The sequence below is a fragment of the Procambarus clarkii genome, chromosome 20 (genome assembly GCF_040958095.1).
Source record: "Procambarus clarkii isolate CNS0578487 chromosome 20, FALCON_Pclarkii_2.0, whole genome shotgun sequence".
NCBI lineage: Eukaryota > Metazoa > Arthropoda > Malacostraca > Decapoda > Cambaridae > Procambarus > Procambarus clarkii.
Window position 1 is genome coordinate 11,438,002 of NC_091169.1, and position 22,191 is coordinate 11,460,192.

Here is a 22,191-nt window from a genome sequence, read left to right on the forward strand (position 1 = left end):
GCCAAAACCCATGAAGTATATCTCAATATGTATAAACATGCCAAAACCCATGAAGTATATATATATATTTTTTTTTTTTTTTTTTGAGATATACACAAGAGTTGTTACATTCTTGTACAGCCACTAGTACACGTAGTGTTTATCTCAATATTATATTCTTATATCTCAATACAGTATGTATAAACGTGCCAAAGCCCATGAAGTATATCTCGATATGTATAAACGTGCCAAAGCCCATGAAGTATATCTCGATATGTATAAACGTGCCAATACCCATGAAGTATATCTCAATATGTATAAATGTGCCAAAACACATGTCATGCTAGAAATTGAAATGAATAGTTTCATTACTGCAATTGCAAACTAAACAAAAGTGCACTCAGATTTAATCATAGAAATCATAACCTATAATTTTTGCCATTAAGCAGGCATGGATAAGTCTGTTTTCAGTCAGCTACTGTGTAATGTTTCATGCAGCCACCCTTAACATGCTGTGGCAGAAAAATTTAGTACATATAAAAAGTTAAGAAAACTTGCAACAAGTACAGATACACAACCTGGACAATTAGTTGAGTACCAATACACAACTCCACTTGACCAAACAATGTACACTGCAGATGTAATTATAATTCTTGCATAAACTCTAATTTATGATAAAGTAATTATTGGCTGTAAAGTTTTTCCACTAATATACTGTATAAGTGTTATGGCTATATACTGTATGTGTAGTGTTTCTACATAATGACCAGAGCCTTCTACACACCCACCAACACCTGGTCAGTCCTGTTTACTTCACCTTACTTACCCAGGGTCAGCCAGTCCTGGGTACTGTACTTTACCCAGGGTCAGCCAGTCCTGTGTACTTTACCTTACCCAGGGTCAGCCAGTCCTGGGTACTTTACCTTACCCAGGGTCAGCCAGTCCTGGGTACTTTACCTTACCCAGGGTCAGCCAGTCCTGTGTACTTTACCTTACCCAGGGTCAGCCAGTCCTGTGTACTTTACCTTACCCAGGGTCAGTCAGTCCTGTGTACTTCACCTTACCCAGGGTCAGTCAGTCCTGTGTACTTTACCTTACCCAGGGTCAGTCAGTCCTGTGTACTTCACCTTACCCAGGGTCAGCCAGTCCTGTGTACTTTACCTTACCCAGGATCAATCAGTCCTGTGTACTTTACCTTACCCAGGGTCAGCCAGTCCTGTGTACTTTACCTTACCCAGGGTCAGCCAGTCCTGTGTACTTTACCTTACCCAGGGTCAATCAGTCCTGTGTACTTTATCTTACCCAGGGTCAGCCAGTCCTGTGTACTTTACCTTACCCAGGGTCAATCAGTCCTGTGTACTGTACCTTACCCAGGGTCGGCCAGTCCTGTGTACTTTACCTTACCCAGGGTCAATCAGTCCTGTGTACTTTACCTTACCCAGGGTCAGCCAGTCCTGTGTACTTTACCTTACCCAGGGTCGGCCAGTCCTGTGTACTTTACTATCCCAGCATCAGCCAGTCTGGGTCAGATTACCTTGCTCGTTGTCAGTCAATCTAGGGTAGTTTGCCATTCCCAGAACCAGCCACATAAATGAAATAATTGTGACATCTGTGGAGGAAGTAATTATGCTCAGTATTTCAATTTAATTAATTACGTGAAGTTTAACACACCTCTCAGTTGTGGTGAGTGGTCAGTGTAAGCGTAAACACAACACACAAAACATTCACACTTACCATGATAATGTCCTCAAACTATACAACTTCATGGTTGCTTAACATTTCATAGCATTGTGTGTTGGTTGAATTGTCAATTTCCTGTTTTACTTTGGTAATTAATTTTATTTGTTGTTCATTTTATTTGCTCTTGGATATAACAAATGTCACTATTCATAATTTTGTCCCACCTTCAAACACACACTTTTTAGAAAAATTTGTACCCTTGGATGAATATGTTGATCACTAACTTTATTTCTCTGTACCCTTGGGTGTATACCTTGGTCACTAGCTTTATTTCTCTGTACCCTTGGGTGTATACCTTGGTCACTAGCTTTATTTCTCTGTACTCTTGGGTGTATACCTTGGTCACTAGCTTTATTTCTCTGTACCCTTGGGTGTATATCTTGGTCACTAGCTTTATTTCTCTGTACTCTTGGGTGTATACCTTGGTCACTAGCTTTATTTCTCTGTACCCTTGGGTGTATACCTTGGTCACTTAGCTTTATTTCTCTGTACCCTTGGGTGTATATCTTGGTCACTAGCTTTATTTCTCTGTACTCTTGGGTGTATACCTTGGTCACTAGCTTTATTTCTCTGTACCCTTGGGTGTATACCTTGGTCACTAACTTTATTTCTTTAAGATTGACTCTTCACATTGTACCTTAAAATTCACTATAAATTTTGAGTAACTTTACGACTTGCAGGAAATGTTATACATCATAGTGGTTTTGGCAATGTACTCAATTCATCATCAAAATTTGTTGCAGTGCAACCCATTGTATGTTCTTGTATATACATTTTAAATAATACAAATATATATACTTGTGAGTAAATTAAAATGACAATGCACTGTACATATAACCATATTTATATATAAAACAAATGTATAAAATTGCGCATCAGCCATTGTTCTTTTCCGCTACTATATTAATATTTTTTTGTTTTCATTTGCAAAACGATACTGCAATCAATATTTTATAAACAAAACTACAGCGTTGAATGTAATAAAACGCCAATTTCTGGGTGAGCCACAGTGGCTCTCTGAAGCTACTATCACACAGTGTGTGTCAACTATTAGATCGCATCAGCCGTGGAGCCATCGTATATGGCCTACTGCCATATAAACTTGGCAAACAAAAGTCAGAACTTGGTCCCCTCATAGAGGTACTGAGAGCAGTGATATTTATTTAATGGCACCACAAGGTTTTGCAGTAAGTCAGCAAAACAGAAGACTCCAGCTGAATTTAGAACAGTCCGAAGCCTTGAGAACTGCCAGAAGAACTCCTACAGCTATGTAAACAAACCATTGAAAAGTTCTGAAACTATCTCCAGCTGATTTCCCCCATTTCCCCAACTTGTTTGACGGAAGGGGAATGTAGCTTATGATCAGCCAGCAACACTGTCAGTAAATGTGAGAAAACCCCCCGATGACCTGGAGGGAAGGTGTCAGGGAGCCACTGGGGCTCAGCCAGAAATTCGAGTTTCATTACATTCAAAGCTGGTTTTCTGGGAGAAACCCCTTGTGGCTCCCTGAAGCTATCTACCCACGGAGAAGTAAACCACTGGGTGGGAGGGAGGAAACTACTACTCATCAAGAAGGAGAAAACACCACAGGAACAGGACAAAGAGGAGACACTGTGCTGTGAGACACGACTGAAAGCCAAACAAGGGTACCATGGCCCGAGCACAGGAACAAGACACCGAGCCACCAGAACCCTGGTCGACCACCTAAACATCCACCCCAAAATATCAACCCAGAACATCACAGTGAACACAGACGAAAATGAGGCACAGTTCATAACAGCAAGGGCATGAAGTGAGACTGCAGGCTAGTAGGATCCAAGGACACTGCAAAGAAACAGACAAATGACCCTTGAACGAGGGACCAAGGCAACTGAAATGACTCAAAAAGCACCCATTAAGGCAGAACAAGAGGTAGAAAGGTGGAGAGCCTCAAAAGGACACACAACAAGAAGCACCCCAGGCTGAGCCAACCAAGTAACAAGAATATAGGACCCATATATAAAAGCTACCCAAATCATTTGTGACAAGAAAAAAAGCCGGCTACAGATGAAGCCAGCCAGAAGGGCTAAACGAGCAACATCCTTGCCAACAGAGGAGAGAATGAAGCTCCCTAACCCAACAACTGTAGGCGAGGTAAACCAAACAAAAATGCAGAGAAACAAATATGGACCAGAGGGGACACAGGAAACCAAGGAAATGCAAGGACACGGTCCAAAGACTAACAGGGACAAGTGAAAAGTGATGCATGAACAGGTTGGAGGTGGAACAAGGTGAGGGAGAACCCGAGAACTGAGCTGAGAAAATATAAACCCAAAACACAAGCTACAGGGGCTCTGCCAGTGCCACACAAGAAAAGACAACAGCACTTAGCAGGAGATGCCAGTTGAGAAAAAGCCAAAAGAGATAGGAAAGCACCACCACTTCAGAAACCAAGGAACAACAACAAAGAAAGTAAGTGGTGAGTGAAGCACCACAAGAACTACCAAGAGGAAGAATGCAAGTGAAAGAAGAAGGCCCTGATACCCCCTGAATACACCCACACACCTTGAAAGAAGCCACTAGGACGCCATAAGCATGGTGAGAACCACGTGCAAGAAGATCAGACACAGAGCAGAAAAGCAGCAGAGCATAGAGCAGAAAAGGCCAAACCAGTGAGAAAAATCACTGGACTGATCCTCAGGAAGGAGCTGAGCCACCGGAAAACACCTGGGTTCAGACACAAAAAGGGCAGAGCACGAAAACAAGAAGGATGGGCTAGCCTGCAAGAAGCCACAAACAGCACTCACTAGTGGGAAGACTCCAACTTGGCAGGACACAGTAAATGCTGGACTGGGGAGAAAGGAACAGGAACCACCACCCCAACTAAAGGGGTGGGGGTTCAGCTGAAAGGCACCAAATGCGAGGTTCACTCACGTGCAGAACTGCACTATGTACAAGGCACTGAAACAACGCTGACATGAAGCATCCACATTCAGGAGGTCGAATATGACAAGGCCAGAAGAAGCAGAAATGATGCCCCACACCATGGAAGCAGGATAGACCAACTGCGATGATGGTGGGCACTCCCCGAATGTAAACCTCAGAAAGAACTAAACCCTAAAACTTCATTCGAGCAATGTGAAGAGCCCAGCCCCAAGGGGTAGGGACCAAAGGAAACCAGTCTGAAAAGAACTGGAGCAATGCAAACAGAACTAAGGGGAAACCAAACCCACAGTAGTGCACACCACATGGCCACAACTACCCAAACCACACTGAAAGCCAGAAGAAAGGGAGGAAACAAATGACCCAAGGCAGCTCGGAGATAGCGGGACACAAAGCCCGAACCCAGAGCAAGGCGCTCGGGATGACACCGAATGAGGACGGAGGAAGGCACCAGGAAACTGATGCCCGAAAAACCAATAGAGAAAACTGACAAAGCTGCAGCCAGCACTGGGTGAACAAATACTGCATCCAAAAGTCATGGCAGAGGTGAAAAGGCCGCCCCCAGAGAACTAAAACAACCTCCGAAGCCCCACCTCGCCCAAAGGATAACTGCCACAGACAAAGACATGGCTGTCACACAGCCAGCTAAGCAACCATCACATCACCTAGGACAACCCAACAAGCAGAGGCACTACATTTGGGTCAATGCTGCTGGTGGCAGGGAACAATAACAGGAGTGTATGCTGCTGGAGGCAGGGAACAATAACAGGAGTGTCCCAAACAAGGCCAAGCCAAGTCCGTACCCAGAACCGAACCTCCTGGAACTTTTGCCTGCACCCAGAAACATGAACCCAGTGAGTCAGGAAGAACCAGGAACCTAGCTAACAGACAAACAGGCCAGCTGGGTCCCCACGCAACAAGATGATGAGAGAGACCAACCAGAGACAAGGCAAGAAAAGCTGAGCCAAGTGGGTGAACACATGAGGAGTAGATTCGTCAAGGGGAAAACCCAAGAGAAAAACTCAATGCCCCCAGACCCCAAGTGCAAAGGGTGAATGAACCAAAACTGCCCCAGAAGCCCAGGGAGAAAATCTCCAAGGCCGCCCTGGAATAACATGAACCTCGGAAAAGGGAACCCAGAACAAGGAACCGAAAACTAAAATGTCCTTTGTGGATAGAAAAAAAAAATGGATTTACACAAATCCAATCACAAAAGGGCAAGTACTGTACAAGTGGAGGCCTGAGAGACCAGGTTCTGGACCGAGGAAAACCAAGCAAAACAAGCCAGACAACACCCAATCTGAGAAGAACCGACAGAGGCAAAGAAACCAGCCAGGAGGACCCAAAATTCCAGGAGGGGAAGATCTCCCCAAAAGGGTGGTGTGAACTGGAGGAAAAGACCCACAAGCAGCCAAAGCAAATGAGCAGGGCGATCCCGATGCAAATCCATCCAAGATGGACTGGGCAAGGAAAGCTCAAGTGACCAAAATTTGGCTCCACAGACAACCTCCCTCCTGTCTACAGGAGGGGAAGCCCTAATACCACATGACCGCCTCTAGGAACAAAGACCAAAAGGAGCTAACAGAACATAGCCATCAACAAAGAGAGTCCTCACCACCACCACCACTGCAGAAAGAGGCAAGGAGAATGAGGTGGTGAGCAGGGGAATAAAGGCAAACAGGGTAGCTGAACAATGGGCCAACCCAGCACACAGAGTTAAGCCATATGTATCTCCCCCTACGTAGCACATGAATGACCCCCTGCAGGAGGAACAGGAAAAAGAGCCACAGAAGCCACCAAAAGAGGTACCTAAGAGGAAAGAACCTTTGGAAGAACAAGCCTGATAGGGCCCAAAGGCACATGGAACCAAACCATGGGGAGAGCCGCACACAAACGTTAAAAATCAGATAGGGGGTTGATAACAACCCACAACCCTGCAGGAATCATGCCGAGTTGAACAGGACCTAAGAGCCCACACCTGACTGCCCAAAAGCCCCATAAGCTGCAGACGAGGGCACCTGAGAAAAGCCTGTGTCGATACTCATCATCTGGAATAGAAAGGCAGAGTCCAAGGAAAAGGCTTCCAAGGAAGAAGGGGCTGGCTGAAGGAACACCCAGAAGCCCCAGTGTGACAAGCAGGCTCAGCTGCCTCTGAGCCTGCTTGTCACACTGTTTGCCCAAATCAAAAGGGGAAACTCCCAGGCCACTCGAGCCACATTCCAAATTTGGGTAAACTAAACCTTGTCCCGACCAGGAAACCCTCAGACGTCACCGGGTCAGAACAGGAGGGAAAGAAGACAGTCTCCATGGTGTAGTGGTAAGACACTCGCCTGGCGTTCCGCGAGCGCTATGTCATGGGTTCGTATCCTGGCCGGGGAGGATTTACTGGGCGCAATTCCTTAACTGTAGCCTCTGTTTAACGCAACAGTAAAATGTGTACTTGGATCAAAAAACGATTCTTCGCGGCAGGGGATCGTATTCCAGGGACCTGCCCGAAACGCTACGCGTACTAGTGGCTGTACAAGAATGTAACAACTCTTGTATATATCTCAAAAAAAAAAAAGAGAGAGAGAGGGCGAACCCGAACTGGAAGGGAAGGAAGAGGAAGGGTGGCCAAAACCTCGGGAAAAGTTACCCAATATCTCTAATTCCAGGGGTCCATAACCACCAACGGGACATTTCCAAGACAACCAACCGGGCACAACCCAGACTGAAGCCACAAAGTGGTCACTGCCTGACCACGTCCCACCAAAGAGAGCCAACACAAGAGCCATATGGGAAATAAAACCCCCCCTCATGACTCAGGGTCGAGGGTGTCACTGACTCAACAGGCAGCTCAGGAGACAGACAGACTGAACGGCATCAGGTGGAAAGTATGAGGAGCAACCCTGAAACTCACATAAGGCGAGTGCAGGAACAGCCGGGTCCAAACCAAAAGACCACTGAACCTGCAGGGCATTTCCAAGGCCTGAAGGAATTGACACAGTGAGATACCCAAGCACTGGGATGCTACATTAGACCCGAGGAAAAAATGTGCCACTGGTTCTATTCAAAAGAAATATATCCTGTCTGGAGTATACCTTTCTTTTTTGTGTTCCTAATTGAAAGTATAGAAACGACACAGTAAGCCAAGACAGCCTGGCTTCGGTGACTAGGAAGACCTACCTCATCATGGCGTGTAAACATCCGAGCATGCAAATATACAGCGTACCCCCACACCAGCCAATGATACTCCTGACCCGAGTAAAGGTAGGAAAATTGGAGGACACACAACTCCGCCTGGGCGAGAGCTACCACAAGCAAGGAGGACCTCCAAGGTAGCAATTCCTGAACATCTCAGGGAAGATAACCCTGAAGTGCCAGGGCATCACAATGAAGCACACAGGGAAGAGAATCCAACACCTCATGCAGCTCCAAGTACTCTAATGTAAAATGTCATGCAACACTGCACAGAGGAATGCCCACAAGACAAAACAATCAATACAAAAGCACAACACTGGAGCCTAAGCAGCAGAGAGGCAACCATGCACACACTGAACACATCAGCATAGAACTGAGGGTGGTGTTGCTGGCTGACCACAAGCCACTTCCCCTTCCCCAAAACAAGTGGGGAAGGCGAGTCGAACAATCTGAAGCTAGTTTAAAAAAAAATCAATAATTTGTTTACATTGTTTCGGGGGGGAGTTCTTCTGGCAATTCTCGAGGCTTCGGTCCCTTCTAAAGCCAACTTCTTGGTTTTTGTTTTGTTGTATTGACTTTCTGAGTGCTGTTATTAGTGGTGGCATAATAAATAAATGCCAATGCTCCCTGTGTCTCTGAGGGGGGACCAGGTTCTGGCTCATGGTCCCCGTAGGCAACCATGAGCCAGAACCTGGTCCTATGTAGAACCAGATGTAGTCAGGTTTAGAACCTGGTTCTACGTAGAATGCCACAGGATCCGAACCTGGTTCTATGTAGGCCACATAGGACTCTGCAGCAAATGTGATGTAGTAGTTGGCACACTATAAGTGATAATAGCTTCAGGGTCTTACATGGGCCTTCCCCCAGAAATATATATCAATAACAATATTATGTTGCATCATGCTGTTTAAGATCTGTAAATAATAGTCAAATATAACAAATAATTGTTCAGTTTACAATTCAAGAGTTTTGGTTTGTATTATGTGTGCAGTATTCTTATTATACTCTGACAAAAGAAGCTTTCACATTAAGATTGTTTAATTCTGAATAAAATTAAAAGACCATGTAGAGCTCTTTTGTAAAGTGAACCCAAGTACATTACAATATTCAGAATGTTTACTTCTAGCCAACGATAAAACCATGCAACAAATGGCAAAGAATTACAAACAAATAATGCGAAGCTCAGAAGTCCATTCTGAATGATGCGAAGCACCTCTCCAAGGACAGGGTAGTGCAGAGCATGTCCCAAAGACCATATCTGCAAATTTAAAATATTAATTAAAACATATTTAAGATTTACAAAACTCTTGAAAATATCCACCTTAATATATTGTGTAAACAATTTTTTTCCAGCATAAAGTACTTGAACATAAGCAAGCAATTATCAAAATAAGGCATCAGGCAAAACTGGATCAGAGATCTGCCATTAACCCTTAAACCGCGCAAATCATATATATATGCTTTCAGTGGCAAAACCAAAACCACGCATGTTATATATATATATATGATTTCGTGTCTAGCACTATAATTTAAATGCCCCGCCTGGGATAGGGGCAGCTATAGTGTAGCCATGACCGATAATTGCCAGATGCCACCTAGAAAAAAAATCCAGGCCAACATTCTTGGGTGTGAGAGCTTCAGTATTAAGCAAGCCACCAAGGCTGGCGCACACAGCACGAGCTCACAGCACCGCTGTTCAGCTTTTGACCACAGCATCGCCTAAAAATGCCATAATCCATATGATCATGCTATTACTTAGCAATGATAGTATTATAGAAGACCCCCAACTGTGATAAAACTGACCAGGATTCTGATAATAGCAGGATTGTGGTGATATTTAGCGCTGTGCTCCATGGAGGGAGGAGTAAGGCTGTGGGAGGAAGGGTGGTTGCGTCGTCTTATGACTATGTGTGGCCACCTTTTATTGGCTGCACTCACCATACCAGCTTCGTGGTTCGCTATGGTGAACACAAATGTAGATACTTATATATATATATATATATATATATATATATAACGTGTGTATAGAGTGTGATAACAGCAATAGGAGTAGGTTGGGAGCCGCCATTTTGGTGAGGGAGGTGTGTCGTCTGCACGACTTACCATGTTGTTTACTGGTGGCCACTATGGTCTTTAGGCACCATACCAGCTTATTTGTACAGGTATGGTGAATAAAACAGGTAGATACTTATATATAATGTGTGTGTGTGTATATAGCATAATAACACCACAAACAATATTGTTGGAGGAGAAATATTAGTGCATCTGCCCTTGAGGGCGGCCGCCACCAGCTGACTGTGTGAGTAGCTACGTCTTCATGTCTTTACTCACCATACAAGCTTAGATGTACAATTATGGTGAACATGTAAATACTTATATATAACGTCTGTGTATAGTGAATAAATGCAAAAACAGTATTGTGGGAGGAGAATGAGGGCAAGTGAGGCATTGTTGAGGGATGGAGTAGCAGTGAGTGGCTGGTTGGTGTGTGGCGGTCACTCCTCGTTGCTTTTTGACTATAGACCAACTTAGTGGTTCGTTATGGTGAACAAAAAATGCAAATACTTATATATAACCTGTGTATATAGTGTAACAGCAGCAAAACTATTTGTTTATTGTTTTATGAACATAATTGATTCACTAATATGCACACCATAATTTTGAGTACAGTAATGGTTCACACATTTTATTATATAAATATATCACAATTCACTGTATTGAATAATATTACTGCAAAAAAATAAGAAAAAATCAATCAGACATTGAAATAATTAAGTAATAATATATTTGTGGCAACTGCCGCCTGACAGCTCGAGCGGAGTAGACCTCGTCTGGCGAAGGCTCTGTCAACGCCCCTTTTTTGTCTGACTTCCCTACCCTATTGCGGCTAAAATATGTCACCTATGATTTTTTTTTTTTTCCGTGATCAGGGAACAAAAATGAACACTTCTATAAGACGAAAGAATTTTTTGGATTTTTTTTTTGTTGCGCCTGTAGGTGTTAAATCCATTTGGGCCCCTAGCGGTTTGAGGGTTGCCTTTAAACAAAATAAGCACCAGCTTAGGACATCAAGGAAAAGAAGCATACAGTGTTTACCAGTGCCGCCTGCTGGACGCAAAACCAGTGTTGAATGTAATGAAACACAAATTTCTGGGAAAGCCCTGATGGCACCCTGAGGCTACTAGTACAGTGGTACCTCCATTTTCAAATTTAATCCGTTCCCAGAGATGGTTTGAAAAAAATTAATTTTCCCATACGAAAAAATGCAAATTTAATTAATCTGTTCCACATCCCCAAAAATATTAATTTAAAAAAACATTTTATACATACTACTAGTTATATTGTATACTATAGTATGTACAGGTATATCTTACCTTTATTAATGACTCTTGTTGGCATATGGAAGACAGTGAGGAAGGGGGGAGAAGAGGTGAGGTGTTAGTATTTGGAAGGGGAGTCTCGTTCCATTATAACAGTAGTGATGACTTTTCTGGGGTGGGTGGGTGGGTGGGTGGGTTGGTTGGTTGGCTCTGTCTCTCTCTCTGTCTCTCTCTGTCTCTCTCTGTCTCTCTCTGTCTCTCTCTGTCTCTCTCTGTCTCTCTCTCTCTCTGTCTCTCTCTGTCTGTCTCTCTCTCTCTCTCTCTCTCTGTCTCTCTCTCTCTCTCTCTCTCTCTCTCTCTCTCTGTCTCTCTCTCTCTCTCTCTCTGTCTCTCTCTCTCTCTCTCTCTCTCTGTCTCTGTCTCTCTCTCTCTCTCTCTCTCTGTCTCTCTCTCTTCTCTGTCTCTCTCTCTCTCTGTCTCTCTCTCTCTCTCTCTCTGTCTCTCTCTCTCTCTCTCTCTCTCTCTCTCTCTCTCTGTCTCTCTGTCTCTCTCTCTCTCTGTCTCTGTCTCTCTCTCTCTCTCTCTCTCTCTCTCTCTGTCTCTCTCTCTCTCTCTCTCTCTCTGTCTCTCTCTCTCTCTCTCTCTCTCTCTCAGTACTCGTTTTGCAGGCATACCACTAGGACCTGGTTGTGGCTCACAGCTTGCTTGTCTTACTAAGAATCTGTCTATAGACACTTGGTTTTTCCCTACATTTTAACACTTGTCTGTGGTGAGACATTACATTGGCTCATTATGAATGATCTCTTGTTTTTCCTTTATCGTCATCCTCAATTATTTTCTTAGGTAGAACTTTACCACTGACTTTCTTGATGTGATAGATATACAGTGGTACCTCGGAATGCGAGTGTCCCTGTATGCGAGTTTTTTGGAAGACGAGCAGAATTTACTCCAAAAATATGTCTAGGAAGGCGAGGGTTACCTCGGGACGCGAGTTTGTCGATACGTGTACAGGCCGACTGGCGCGTGGTGGCATGGCGATCGCGCCTTAGTTTACCAGTGTCTCGTGTCCAGTGACTATCCCACCTGAATTCTTCACAAGGATTTACAGTTTTTTATCGTTTTTTTTGGCCATTTGAGCATAAAAGTTGTCATTATATATCTTGCCATGGGTCTCAAGAAAGCCATTGGTAAGGTTCAACCTAAGAAAATAGCTGTGAGTAGAGGCAGTAGAGGATGTCCCTTCTTGATTAAGAAAATGTGTGAAGTATGGGAAGAACTGCAAAGTTTTGTTGAAAAAACTCACCCAGATAAAGCTGTAGCAGGCCGTTGCATTGACCTTTTAAATGATAATGTGATGTCTTAGTACAGACAAGTGTTAAAATGTAGGGAAAAACAAGTGTCATTAGACAAATTCTTAGTAAAACAAGCAAGTCCTAGTGGTATGCAGGCAAAATGTGCCAGAGTGTGCATACCAGTGAAGTCCTCACTGCCTGATGTGATAATGGAAGGGGACTCTCCTTCCAAACAGTAACTCCTCTCTTCCTCCCACCTCCTCACCATCTTCCATACGCCTACGTCATTCAACAGCAAGGTAAGTAATAACTTGAACATAGTTTTGTAGGTTTATTTAGATGAATTAGGTATAAAAATTTAGTTTGATGTGGGGTTTTTGGGGTAGTCAGGAACGGATTAATTCATTTCCCTTTATTTCTTATGGGGAAATTAGCTTCGGAATGCGAGTTTTCGGAATATGAGGCGTCTCCAGGAACCAATTAAACTCTTAAACTGAGGTATGCCTGTATAATAAGAACTTTTATGTTCAGACACCAAAAAACCAGCGTTGAATGTAATGAAACGCCATTTTCTGGGTGAGCCCAGGAGGCTCCCTGGAGCATATCGGGCTAATGTATGTTATGTTAGACCGGGACATTAGCTATGCAGTTCAGACCTACCAGGGACCAGCGCCAGAACCTGGCCCCTTAACACTTTCGCGCTCTCGGCGCTCAAAAAAAAAAAATACCCCAGATGCTTTCGGCACTTCGCGCGCCTACGCGGTAAGACCGAAAAAGTGTACTCTCTTTTGACTGTCCTGACAATAATTGAAGGCGCACGTATTTAAATTTGGTATCACTGTGTTCGCAATGAAATTGTCTGTAAGAGCATACCTATAAAATGCCGCCCAAGCATAAGGAGTATCAACACCAAATAAAAAACTATGCAGATCACTCGCCGAGAGCGCCAAACAGCAACAAAATGTTTCCACTCTCTTAATGGTTGCGAAGCCTACAGTTGTCCTACATCGCTAATTTTGGTATCATTGGAATCGCAATAAAATTCTCTACACGGACATATGCATATGAATGTTTAATATAGGTAATTGCCCACCCGCAAGAGTGTGTGAAGTGGAGAGTAGTTAGCCGCGAGCGCACTGGCGAAAACACAATCATGCTTGGAAAGTTTATACATTTATACGTTTCCTGACCCTACTTTTCTATGTACGTATTTCTTTTTTATACCAATGTGTTCGCAATAAAATTTTCTATAAGATGAACTGTATAACATTTGTACAAAGCATGTGTAAGAGAAGCGCCAAATATAGAACCACGTCGCTCAGTATGCGTTCGCGGCAGAAACGAACGCATTGTTTTCGTTCGTTTGATGTTTGTCATGTTTATACTTGTTGAAACATTTTATAATTTGTATGACAGTGATCGCAGTAAAATTCCCTACACAGACATATACATAAAACATACAAATATTTCCCACGTGTTGGATATATCAATGGCTAAAGGGAACCCACTGCCACACGCTCGCCACACCCCCAAACATACTTTGTGTATTTTTTTTTTTACTCATAGAAGTTTATGTGATATAATATTCATTCTGGTACCAAAAAATTCGCAAATAAATTCTCTACAAAACAAAAGTATCCCCATCCATTTCGGTTAAAAAATGGAATTTATAGAAATATTTTTTCGATTGACGAGAAAAGTAGGCAGTTATGCGGAATCGTAAGAAAAACCAGTGACGAGTTATCTCTAATCGAAAGCGCGAAAGTGTTAAGAGAGGTTTCAGGGAGCAGTGGCCCTGGAAAACCCCATATGGTTGGGGGTTTTCCTTATCTGCCATCGACTGGGGTTAGGCACCCAGAAAGGTAGGCGTAACAAAACAAACCCCACATGGTAAGAAACTACAACAAAAACTGAACAGAGAGGTAGAAAACTCCCTTCAATCCCAAGGAAAACAATCAAATAATCAATTTACTGCCGCGCTGGTCGTCCGCGCAGCCCTCCCCTCCCCGGGAGGGGAAGAGGGGGGAGCCCCAGACCTCACCACGCTGGCTGCTTTCAGTTCGGAAACTAGGCTTCAACCAACGCGAAAAATCCCACCGACTGCATGGGAGGGAGGGTAGCCAGGGAGCCTCCGGAGCTCACCCAGAAAATGGTGTTTCATTACATTCAATGCTGGTTTTCTGTGGGGAGCCCCTACAGCTCCCTGAACCTACATACCCAAAGAGAAGGAAAAAAAGGGGACTTACTTGGGAGGCGGCGGCCACAAACTCTTTAACGCGAAGTCGAAACAACTGGCTGCAACCTGCGACCCAAAGCAACACAAGAACGCCGAGGAGCTGGGATGTTCACCAAATAACGGGCGGCCAGGACCCTGTTCGACTTCCAAAATCCACGGGCCCGAATATGTGCCCAAGACATATTACCAAACACGGCAGCCAAAGCCGCAAACTTCCTAACGTCATGGGCGCGAGGATAGACAGCAGGCTGGCTTGACTTAATAACCCTGCGGACAACCTGGGAGACCAGAACCCTGGAACAGGGAATGAGGGAAACCGGATCAACCCAGAGCACATCCTCAGCCACCCCGGCTGAAGCGCGCAGGTAACGGCGAAGTGCTGCAACTGGACACAACACATGATGCACCCCCGGCCGAACCAACCAAGCATCAATGACCCACAGACTCCTCCGGAAAGCAGCTGTCTCGTTCTTCGCCAGAAAAGATGGAAAAGGCTGCAAACAGACAAACCTACCCCCAGGACCAAAAGAGCAGAAACCCCTGCGCCGGAGGAGAACATGAAGCTCCCCTACCCGGCCCCCAGAGGCCAATGCCAACAAAAACAAAGCCTTGGAAAAACAATCAGGAACCGAAGGTGCCACCACAAACTGAAGAGAGGAAAGATAGGAGAGCACCCTGTCCAAGGACCAGGACGGCAAAGGAGGCGCATGAGCAGGCCAGAGGTGAAACAGCACGGGAAAGCTTACGAAATGGGGCGGATGTGACGTCCACCCCGAAAGCTAGCTTGAGCGGCTCCGACAGCGCTGCGCAATACGAGGCGACAGTATTAGGCATCAAATGATGGTCCTGAAAAAGCCAAGAAAGAAAGGGCAAAACAACCCAATCCGAAAGAAAAGACAACCTACGAAGAGCCAGAAAATGGCGAAAAAACCAGCGTTGAATGTAATGAAACGCCATTTTCTGGGTGAGTCCCGGAGGCTCCCCGGAGCTATCCCAGGCTGATATGCTAATGTCAGACTTTGGCATCAGTCATGTGTATGGAGTTCTTAGGCCTACCGGGGACCACGGCCAGAACCGGGCCCCCTCAGAGAGGCAAGGGGAGCAATGGCCTATAGAAGCCCCCGTGTAGTTGGAAGCATTCTATGTCTGCCATCGACCGGAACAGGCACCCAGAAAGGTAAGCGCCCCAAAACAAACCCCTATTCTGGTTAAAATTGCTACCTAATACCGAACTAGTGGATAGAACTCCCCAACCGAAAACAAGCAAATTAGTGTGACGTCACACACTGCCGCGCCGCTGTCTGCGCAGCTCCCCCCTCCCCGGGAGGGGGAAGGGGGAGCCCCAGACCCCCCGCGCCGGCTACCCACACCTCAGTTCTTGAGGCTGGATGTCAAAAACGCGAAAAACCGCCGACCGGAGGGAGGGAGGGATGCCGGGGAGCCTCCGGGACTCACCCAGAAAATGGCGTTTCATTACATTCAACGCTGGTTTTCTGGGGGGAGCCCCGTCGGCTCCCCGGAGCTAACTACCCACAGACAGAAAAAGAGGGACTTACCCGGGAGGCGGTCGTCGCTCACCCCTCAACTCGAAGCCGAGACAACTGGCTGCAACCGCCGACCCAAAGCAACACAGGCCCGACGAGGGCCAGGGACATTCACAAGGTAACGAGCAGCCAGGACCCTGTTCGACCGCCAAAATCCCCGCGCCCGAATATCAGACCAAGACATATTCCCAAAGACGGCAGCAAGAGCCGCGAACTTACGAACGTCATGGGCACGGGGATAGACCGCAGGCTGGCTAGACCTAATAACCCTGCGGACGACCTGAGAGACCCGAACCCGCGAACAGGGAAGAAGGGAAACCGGATCAACCCACAGCGCGTCCCCGGACACAGAAGCCGTGGCGCGCAAATAACGGCGAAGCGCCGCAACCGGACACAAAACATGATGCACCCCCGGCCTGACCAACCAAGCATCAACCACCCATGGACCCCTCCGGAACGCAGCAGTCTCATTCTTCGCCAGAAAAGAAGGAGACGGCTGCAAACGAACAAAACTATCACCACGACCAAAAGAGCAGAAACCCCTGCGCCGGAGGAGAGCATGAAGCTCCCCTACCCGACCCCCAGAGGCCAAAGCCAACAAGAAAAGTGCCTTGGAAAAACAATCCTGGACCGAAGGGGCCACAACGAAACGAGGAGATGAAAGGAAAGCGAGCACTCTGTCCAAAGACCAGGACGGCTCAGGCGACGCATGAGCAGGCCGGAGGTGAAACAATGCACGAGACAGCTTGCGAAACGGCGCAGACGTAACATCGATACCGAAAGCAAGCTGAAGCGGCTCCGCCAGCGCCGCACGATACGAAGCGACAGTGTTAGGCATAAGATGACGGTCCTGAAACAACCACGAGAGGAAGGACAAGACCACCCGAACAGACAAGGAGCTAACACGACGAAGACGCAAAAAGAAACGGAAGGACCGCCAGGAAACTTCATACTGCCGCCGGGAAGAAGCCCTCAGGTGGGACACCAACAAGGAGGCCACCTGATCACCATTGAGATGATGATAGACTCGAGTCAAAAAAACCATACGCGAAGACTCGAGGAGAAGATCGAACCAGCTACGTGACGTACCGGCCCGATCTGCTGAAAGAGGCGGAGCCGCGGGAAAACCCTCGGGTTCGGACACCGAGCAACCAGCGCCTGAAACCAAGGCTGGGCCGGCTACCAAGGGGCCAGAAGGACAACTCTCCCCTGGTAAGTCTCTAAGCGAGTCAGGACCTGGAGCAACAGCCGAACTGGGGGAAAGAGGTACAGGAACCCCCACCTCGACCAGTCGAGCCGAAAGGCATCGACCCCGACGGCCTCGCAATCGGGGAAGGGCGCCGCATAAACGGGAAGACGCCGCGACCACGCTGACGCGAAGAGGTCCACCTCGGGGCGCCCGAACGTCTGGCAAAGCCAACGGAAGGACTCGTCGTCGACCGTCCACTCCGTGGAGAGGGGAACGAAGCGAGACAGGGCGTCGGCCAAGACGTTGGACACGCCCCGTACGTGAACCGCCAGGAGAGCCAAACCCCGAGAACTCAGCAGACGAGTCACCCAAAGCGACCAACCCCAAAGAGACAAGGACCGCATCGAACCCCCGCGGTTCAGGCAATGAACCACCGGAGAGCAGTCCGAACGGAGCCGAATCGTCGATCCGCGGGCCACCCGAATCCTCCCCAGAGCAAACCACACTGCCGCGAACTCCCGCACCGTACTGTGAGCTCGACGGAAGGACGGATCCCAACGCCCCTGGCCGGCCTGGTGAGCACTGGTCACAAAACCCCAGCCGAGAGACGACGCATCCGTGTACACATCGAGCGAGGGCTCGGGTAGGCGCCAAGGCACTGAACCCCGAAAAACCCGAAGAGGAAGCCGGTGACGCAGCAACCGACGCAAGTCCCCCGGGGGTCGAACTCTGCGATCGCGAGAGAGGCGGAAGGGGGAACCCCGAAGGAACCAGAACAGCCGTCGAAGCCAAACCCGACCCGGCGGGTAGACCACCATCGCGAAGTTCAGGCTCCCGCACAGCCCCTCGAGCAACCGCCGGGTGACCCGAGGGCCCTCCAGAAACAGACGAAGGCGGGACCGCAGCCGCAGGAGAGACTCCGGAGGGAGAGACAAGGAGGCGGTCCGAGAGTCCCACACGAGACCCAGCCAAGTCCGAACCTGAGAGGGAACCAGATGGGACTTCCTCCAGTTCACCAAGAACCCGAACCCGGCGAGCTGGGAAAGAACCAAATCCCTGGCTAGCAAGCAAGCTGACTGGCTGGGAGCCCAAACCAGCCAGTCGTCGAGGTAGGCCAACACCCGAACACCTAGGAGACGCAAACGAGCCACCACAACCCGTGTAAGGCGTGTGAACACGCGAGGTGCCAGGTTCAACCCGAACGGGAGACAACGAAAGCGGTAACTCAGACGCCCCACTACAAAACCGAGCCAGTCCCTGAACCGCGGATGAATCGGGACATGCCAATAAGCGTCCCGGAGGTCCAGGGACACCATCCAAGCACCCGGCTCCAAGAGGAGCCGAACCTGAGACAGCGTAGTCATCCGAAAGGAGGGGCAATGAACCCAGGGGTTCAGACGGGACAAGTCCAGAATGAACCGCAGGTCCGCGCAGTCCCGTTTCGGAACTGGAAACAGACGGGAAACCCATCTGAGGGACGACGTCGTTTCGACGACGCCCAAGCGTACCCACTCCAAGACGACTCGACAGAGCGCAGGGGAAGAAGCCTGCCCCGCCAGCCCCGACCCCCCAAAGGGGGGAGGGGCCACCCAACGCCACCGCAGGCCGCGAGACACGACCCGAAAGGCCCACGAATCGTGGGACCAGGCGCGGGCGAACAGCGCAAGCCGCCCCCCCATCGCCCCGTCAAAGGGGCAAACCGCGAAAGGGCCGGCGACCCTTACGAGACCCAGAACCCCGCACAGCGCGAACACCGCGCCGACCAGACGAGGGAGGGTCCGAAGGAGGAGCCAACCCCAAACCTGACACCAGAGGCCTACCACGACGAGAGGAACCCCGAGCCCTGGCACGACCTTTCCGGGAAGACCCACCCCGGGACCCCCGGAAAACCAACAAGTCCGACATCGGACGACAAGCCGCCGACGCAGCCTGAATAAACTGCGCCACGGCCGACTCCCCAAACAGGAGAGGACAAAAAGGTGAAGAACGCCTAAGAGCCAGAGCCCAAGCAGATTCCACGGAGGAACCCAGCACCGCCTGCCGACACGCGAGACGGGAAGCATAGAACAGGGAAACCGCATCCCGCAAAATCGGCGTGAACAGCTTCAACAAGGCAGCCGACGAACGCGCAGCCGAGGACAAGGTGCCGGACCCCGGGACGGACCCAAGCGTCCCCACATCCTCCACGAGCCAATCCGAAGACAGCTCCAGGAGGGAAAAGAACCGCAAGGCCGAACACAAAAGGCCCCGAGCGCGCAAGTCCTCCGCCACGAGCGCCGCCGAAAGGGAGGGAACCTGCACATGGAGCTGAATAACGCCCACATCGCGGGGAAGGGCAGGGGCAAACAAGCACCCATTCAGGTACTCAAGTTCACCCCCCAGGAAAACCTGAAGCACCGTGGAAGCTTCCCGCCACTCCAGCGTGCGGGAACGACAGAAGGAATGCCAGGAATCCAGACCAAACAAGGGGCAGTCTGCTAGCCAGGATGACTCCGGAACCTCGTAACGGAGCCAGAAAGGGAACGAAGTCCCAAACCTGAACGTGGACGGATCCATTTCCGAGGCATAATCCGGGTCACGCAGGAGGTAAGCTGCAAAGGCCGCTCGCACCACACCAGGTTGGATGCGATAAGCCGAAAACCTCCGGAAGGACGGAACCGACGTACCCGGGGGAACACGGAACCGTACCCGGGGAGGGGCCGACACCAAATCCAACTCGTACGCAGAGGGGGGGAAAGAAAACCCCACTCCTTGTAACAATAAGCCCCGCTCAGTGGGAAGAAAAACCCAGGCGGGGTCCAGCGGGGCCCAAGGCCCCCAAGTCAGCCCCTCCCCAGCCTCGAGGTCCGTCACCACAGGACCTGAGGCCGAGTCCTCTCCCCAAGCCCCGACCCCACAAGACAAGGACGGAGCAGCCGGAAAAGCTGGAGGAAGGGGGGCCCACTGGTCAGACCCTGAAGCTTCGGCCGGGAGACAAGACTCGAATGCCTCTGCCGCCCCCCCGGAAGGGGCAACCCCCGAAGCTGCCCGAGTCTCGAGATCAAGTAACCCCTGCTCCGACCCCGAAACCCTCAGACGCTTCGGGGCCGGAAGCAGGGGCGGGGGACCAGAACGAACAGAAGGGGAAGGACGAGGAGGTGCGGACTGAACCAGGATCGAAGCGACCCCCACCCCCAAGTCCGGGTCTCGAAAAGCAAAGCGGGGCAGCCCCGGGGCATCCGGGGAAGCAACCAACCGAGCGCGTTGCAACAGACGAAACCTAGACTGCAACGCACGTGCCGCCTGTACCCGAAGAGAATCATCAGAGGATTGGGTAAATTGAGTCACAAGCAAGCAGCAACACTCACAGGACTCAGGGTCGAAAGTATCACCGACCCAACAGGCAGCGTGGCAGAGGCAAAAACAATGAGGGTCACCCTGAGACAAGGGGACCGAGCAACCCTCAAACTCGCACACAGCGAGTGGGGACTCCGGGGTCACATCCATCGGACCCACGCGCCCCCTAGGGGATTCCCAGGGTCCTGAGCGTTTACTTTAAGAGGACTCGCGCTCAGGTAGTCCCAGGCAGGGTGCTGCAAACCGGCGCCCAAAACTACCAAGCAAACTTCTAAAGCTGAACCCCAGGGACGTGTACACTCACGGGGACCTAGCAGGGGGCGCCACCGAGGAGAACAGTGGAAGGGCTAAAACAAACTGAATAAAATGACAGAACCCCCCACCAGGCAAAAACAAAAAGAAAAACAAAACCCCGCAAGAGGACAGCGAACCCCAAGGAACAGAGCCGGCCGCGATGTCGGGAATTACAAGCTGAGCAGCACCCTGCGCCCCTACCAGTGCAAACTGCCTCTTACCTGCCGGTAACAAGGGAGAACAGAACACCCAAGAGCCCAACAGGCGGCCGAAAAACCGAAAGGTAAAACGGACCAGCAGAGGCAGACCCCGAGGAGCCTGTGGAAGGTGGCCCCAAGCCCCAAGGGCAGTACTTACAGGGCACCTAGGGAAGGCAGCCCTAGGCGCATGCAGCCCGAGTACTGAAGATAACTCCTGGCTCTCGCACCCACAAAACTAACACCACACGCAAAGCACAGTGCAGTAGCGACACCGGAGCCAGAGCACACGACCACCGCCAATAGCATCAGCCTCAAGAACTGAGGTGTGGGTAGCCGGCGCGGGGGGTCTGGGGCTCCCCCTTCCCCCTCCCGGGGAGGGGGGAGCTGCGCAGACAGCGGCGCGGCAGTGTGTGACGTCACACTAATTTGCTTGTTTTCGGTTGGGGAGTTCTATCCACTAGTTCGGTATTAGGTAGCAATTTTAACCAGAATAGGGGTTTGTTTTGGGGCGCTTACCTTTCTGGGTGCCTGTTCCGGTCGATGGCAGACATAGAATGCTTCCAACTACACGGGGGCTTCTATAGGCCATTGCTCCCCTTGCCTCTCTGAGGGGGCCCGGTTCTGGCCGTGGTCCCCGGTAGGCCTAAGAACTCCATACACATGACTGATGCCAAAGTCTGACATTAGCATATCAGCCTGGGATAGCTCCGGGGAGCCGACGGGGCTCCCCCCAGAAAAACGCCAGGAAAGTTCATACTGTCGCCGAGACGAAGCTCTCAGGTGGGACACCATCAATGAAGCCACCTGATCACCATAGAATTGGTGATACACCTGCGTTAAAAAGACCAGACGCGAAGAGCAGAGGAGAAAGTCGAACCAGCCCCGTACCAGATCGGACCGACCTGCTGAAAGAGGCGGAGCCGCGGGAAACGTCCCGGGTTCGGGCACCGAGCCAAAAG

The 22,191-nt window shown here is 49.2% G+C and overlaps 1 protein-coding gene across 4 annotated transcripts in view; it reads right to left on the reverse strand.

Moving 5' to 3' along the window:
- LOC123755350 (uncharacterized) overlaps positions 1 to 22,191 on the reverse strand; it is a 160,537-nt gene that overhangs the window by 572 nt on the left and 137,774 nt on the right. For 3 of the 4 annotated variants that reach the window (XM_069327623.1, XM_069327621.1, XM_069327622.1), the window contains one exon: positions 1 to 9,079. This exon is cut by the window's left edge and continues 572 nt beyond it. In XM_069327623.1, coding sequence (XP_069183724.1) covers positions 8,849 to 9,079 — 231 coding nt within the window. In that variant the 3' untranslated portion in view covers positions 1 to 8,848. The remainder of the gene's footprint in view (positions 9,080 to 22,191) is intronic. The other variant, XR_011229168.1, reaches the window with a different exon arrangement.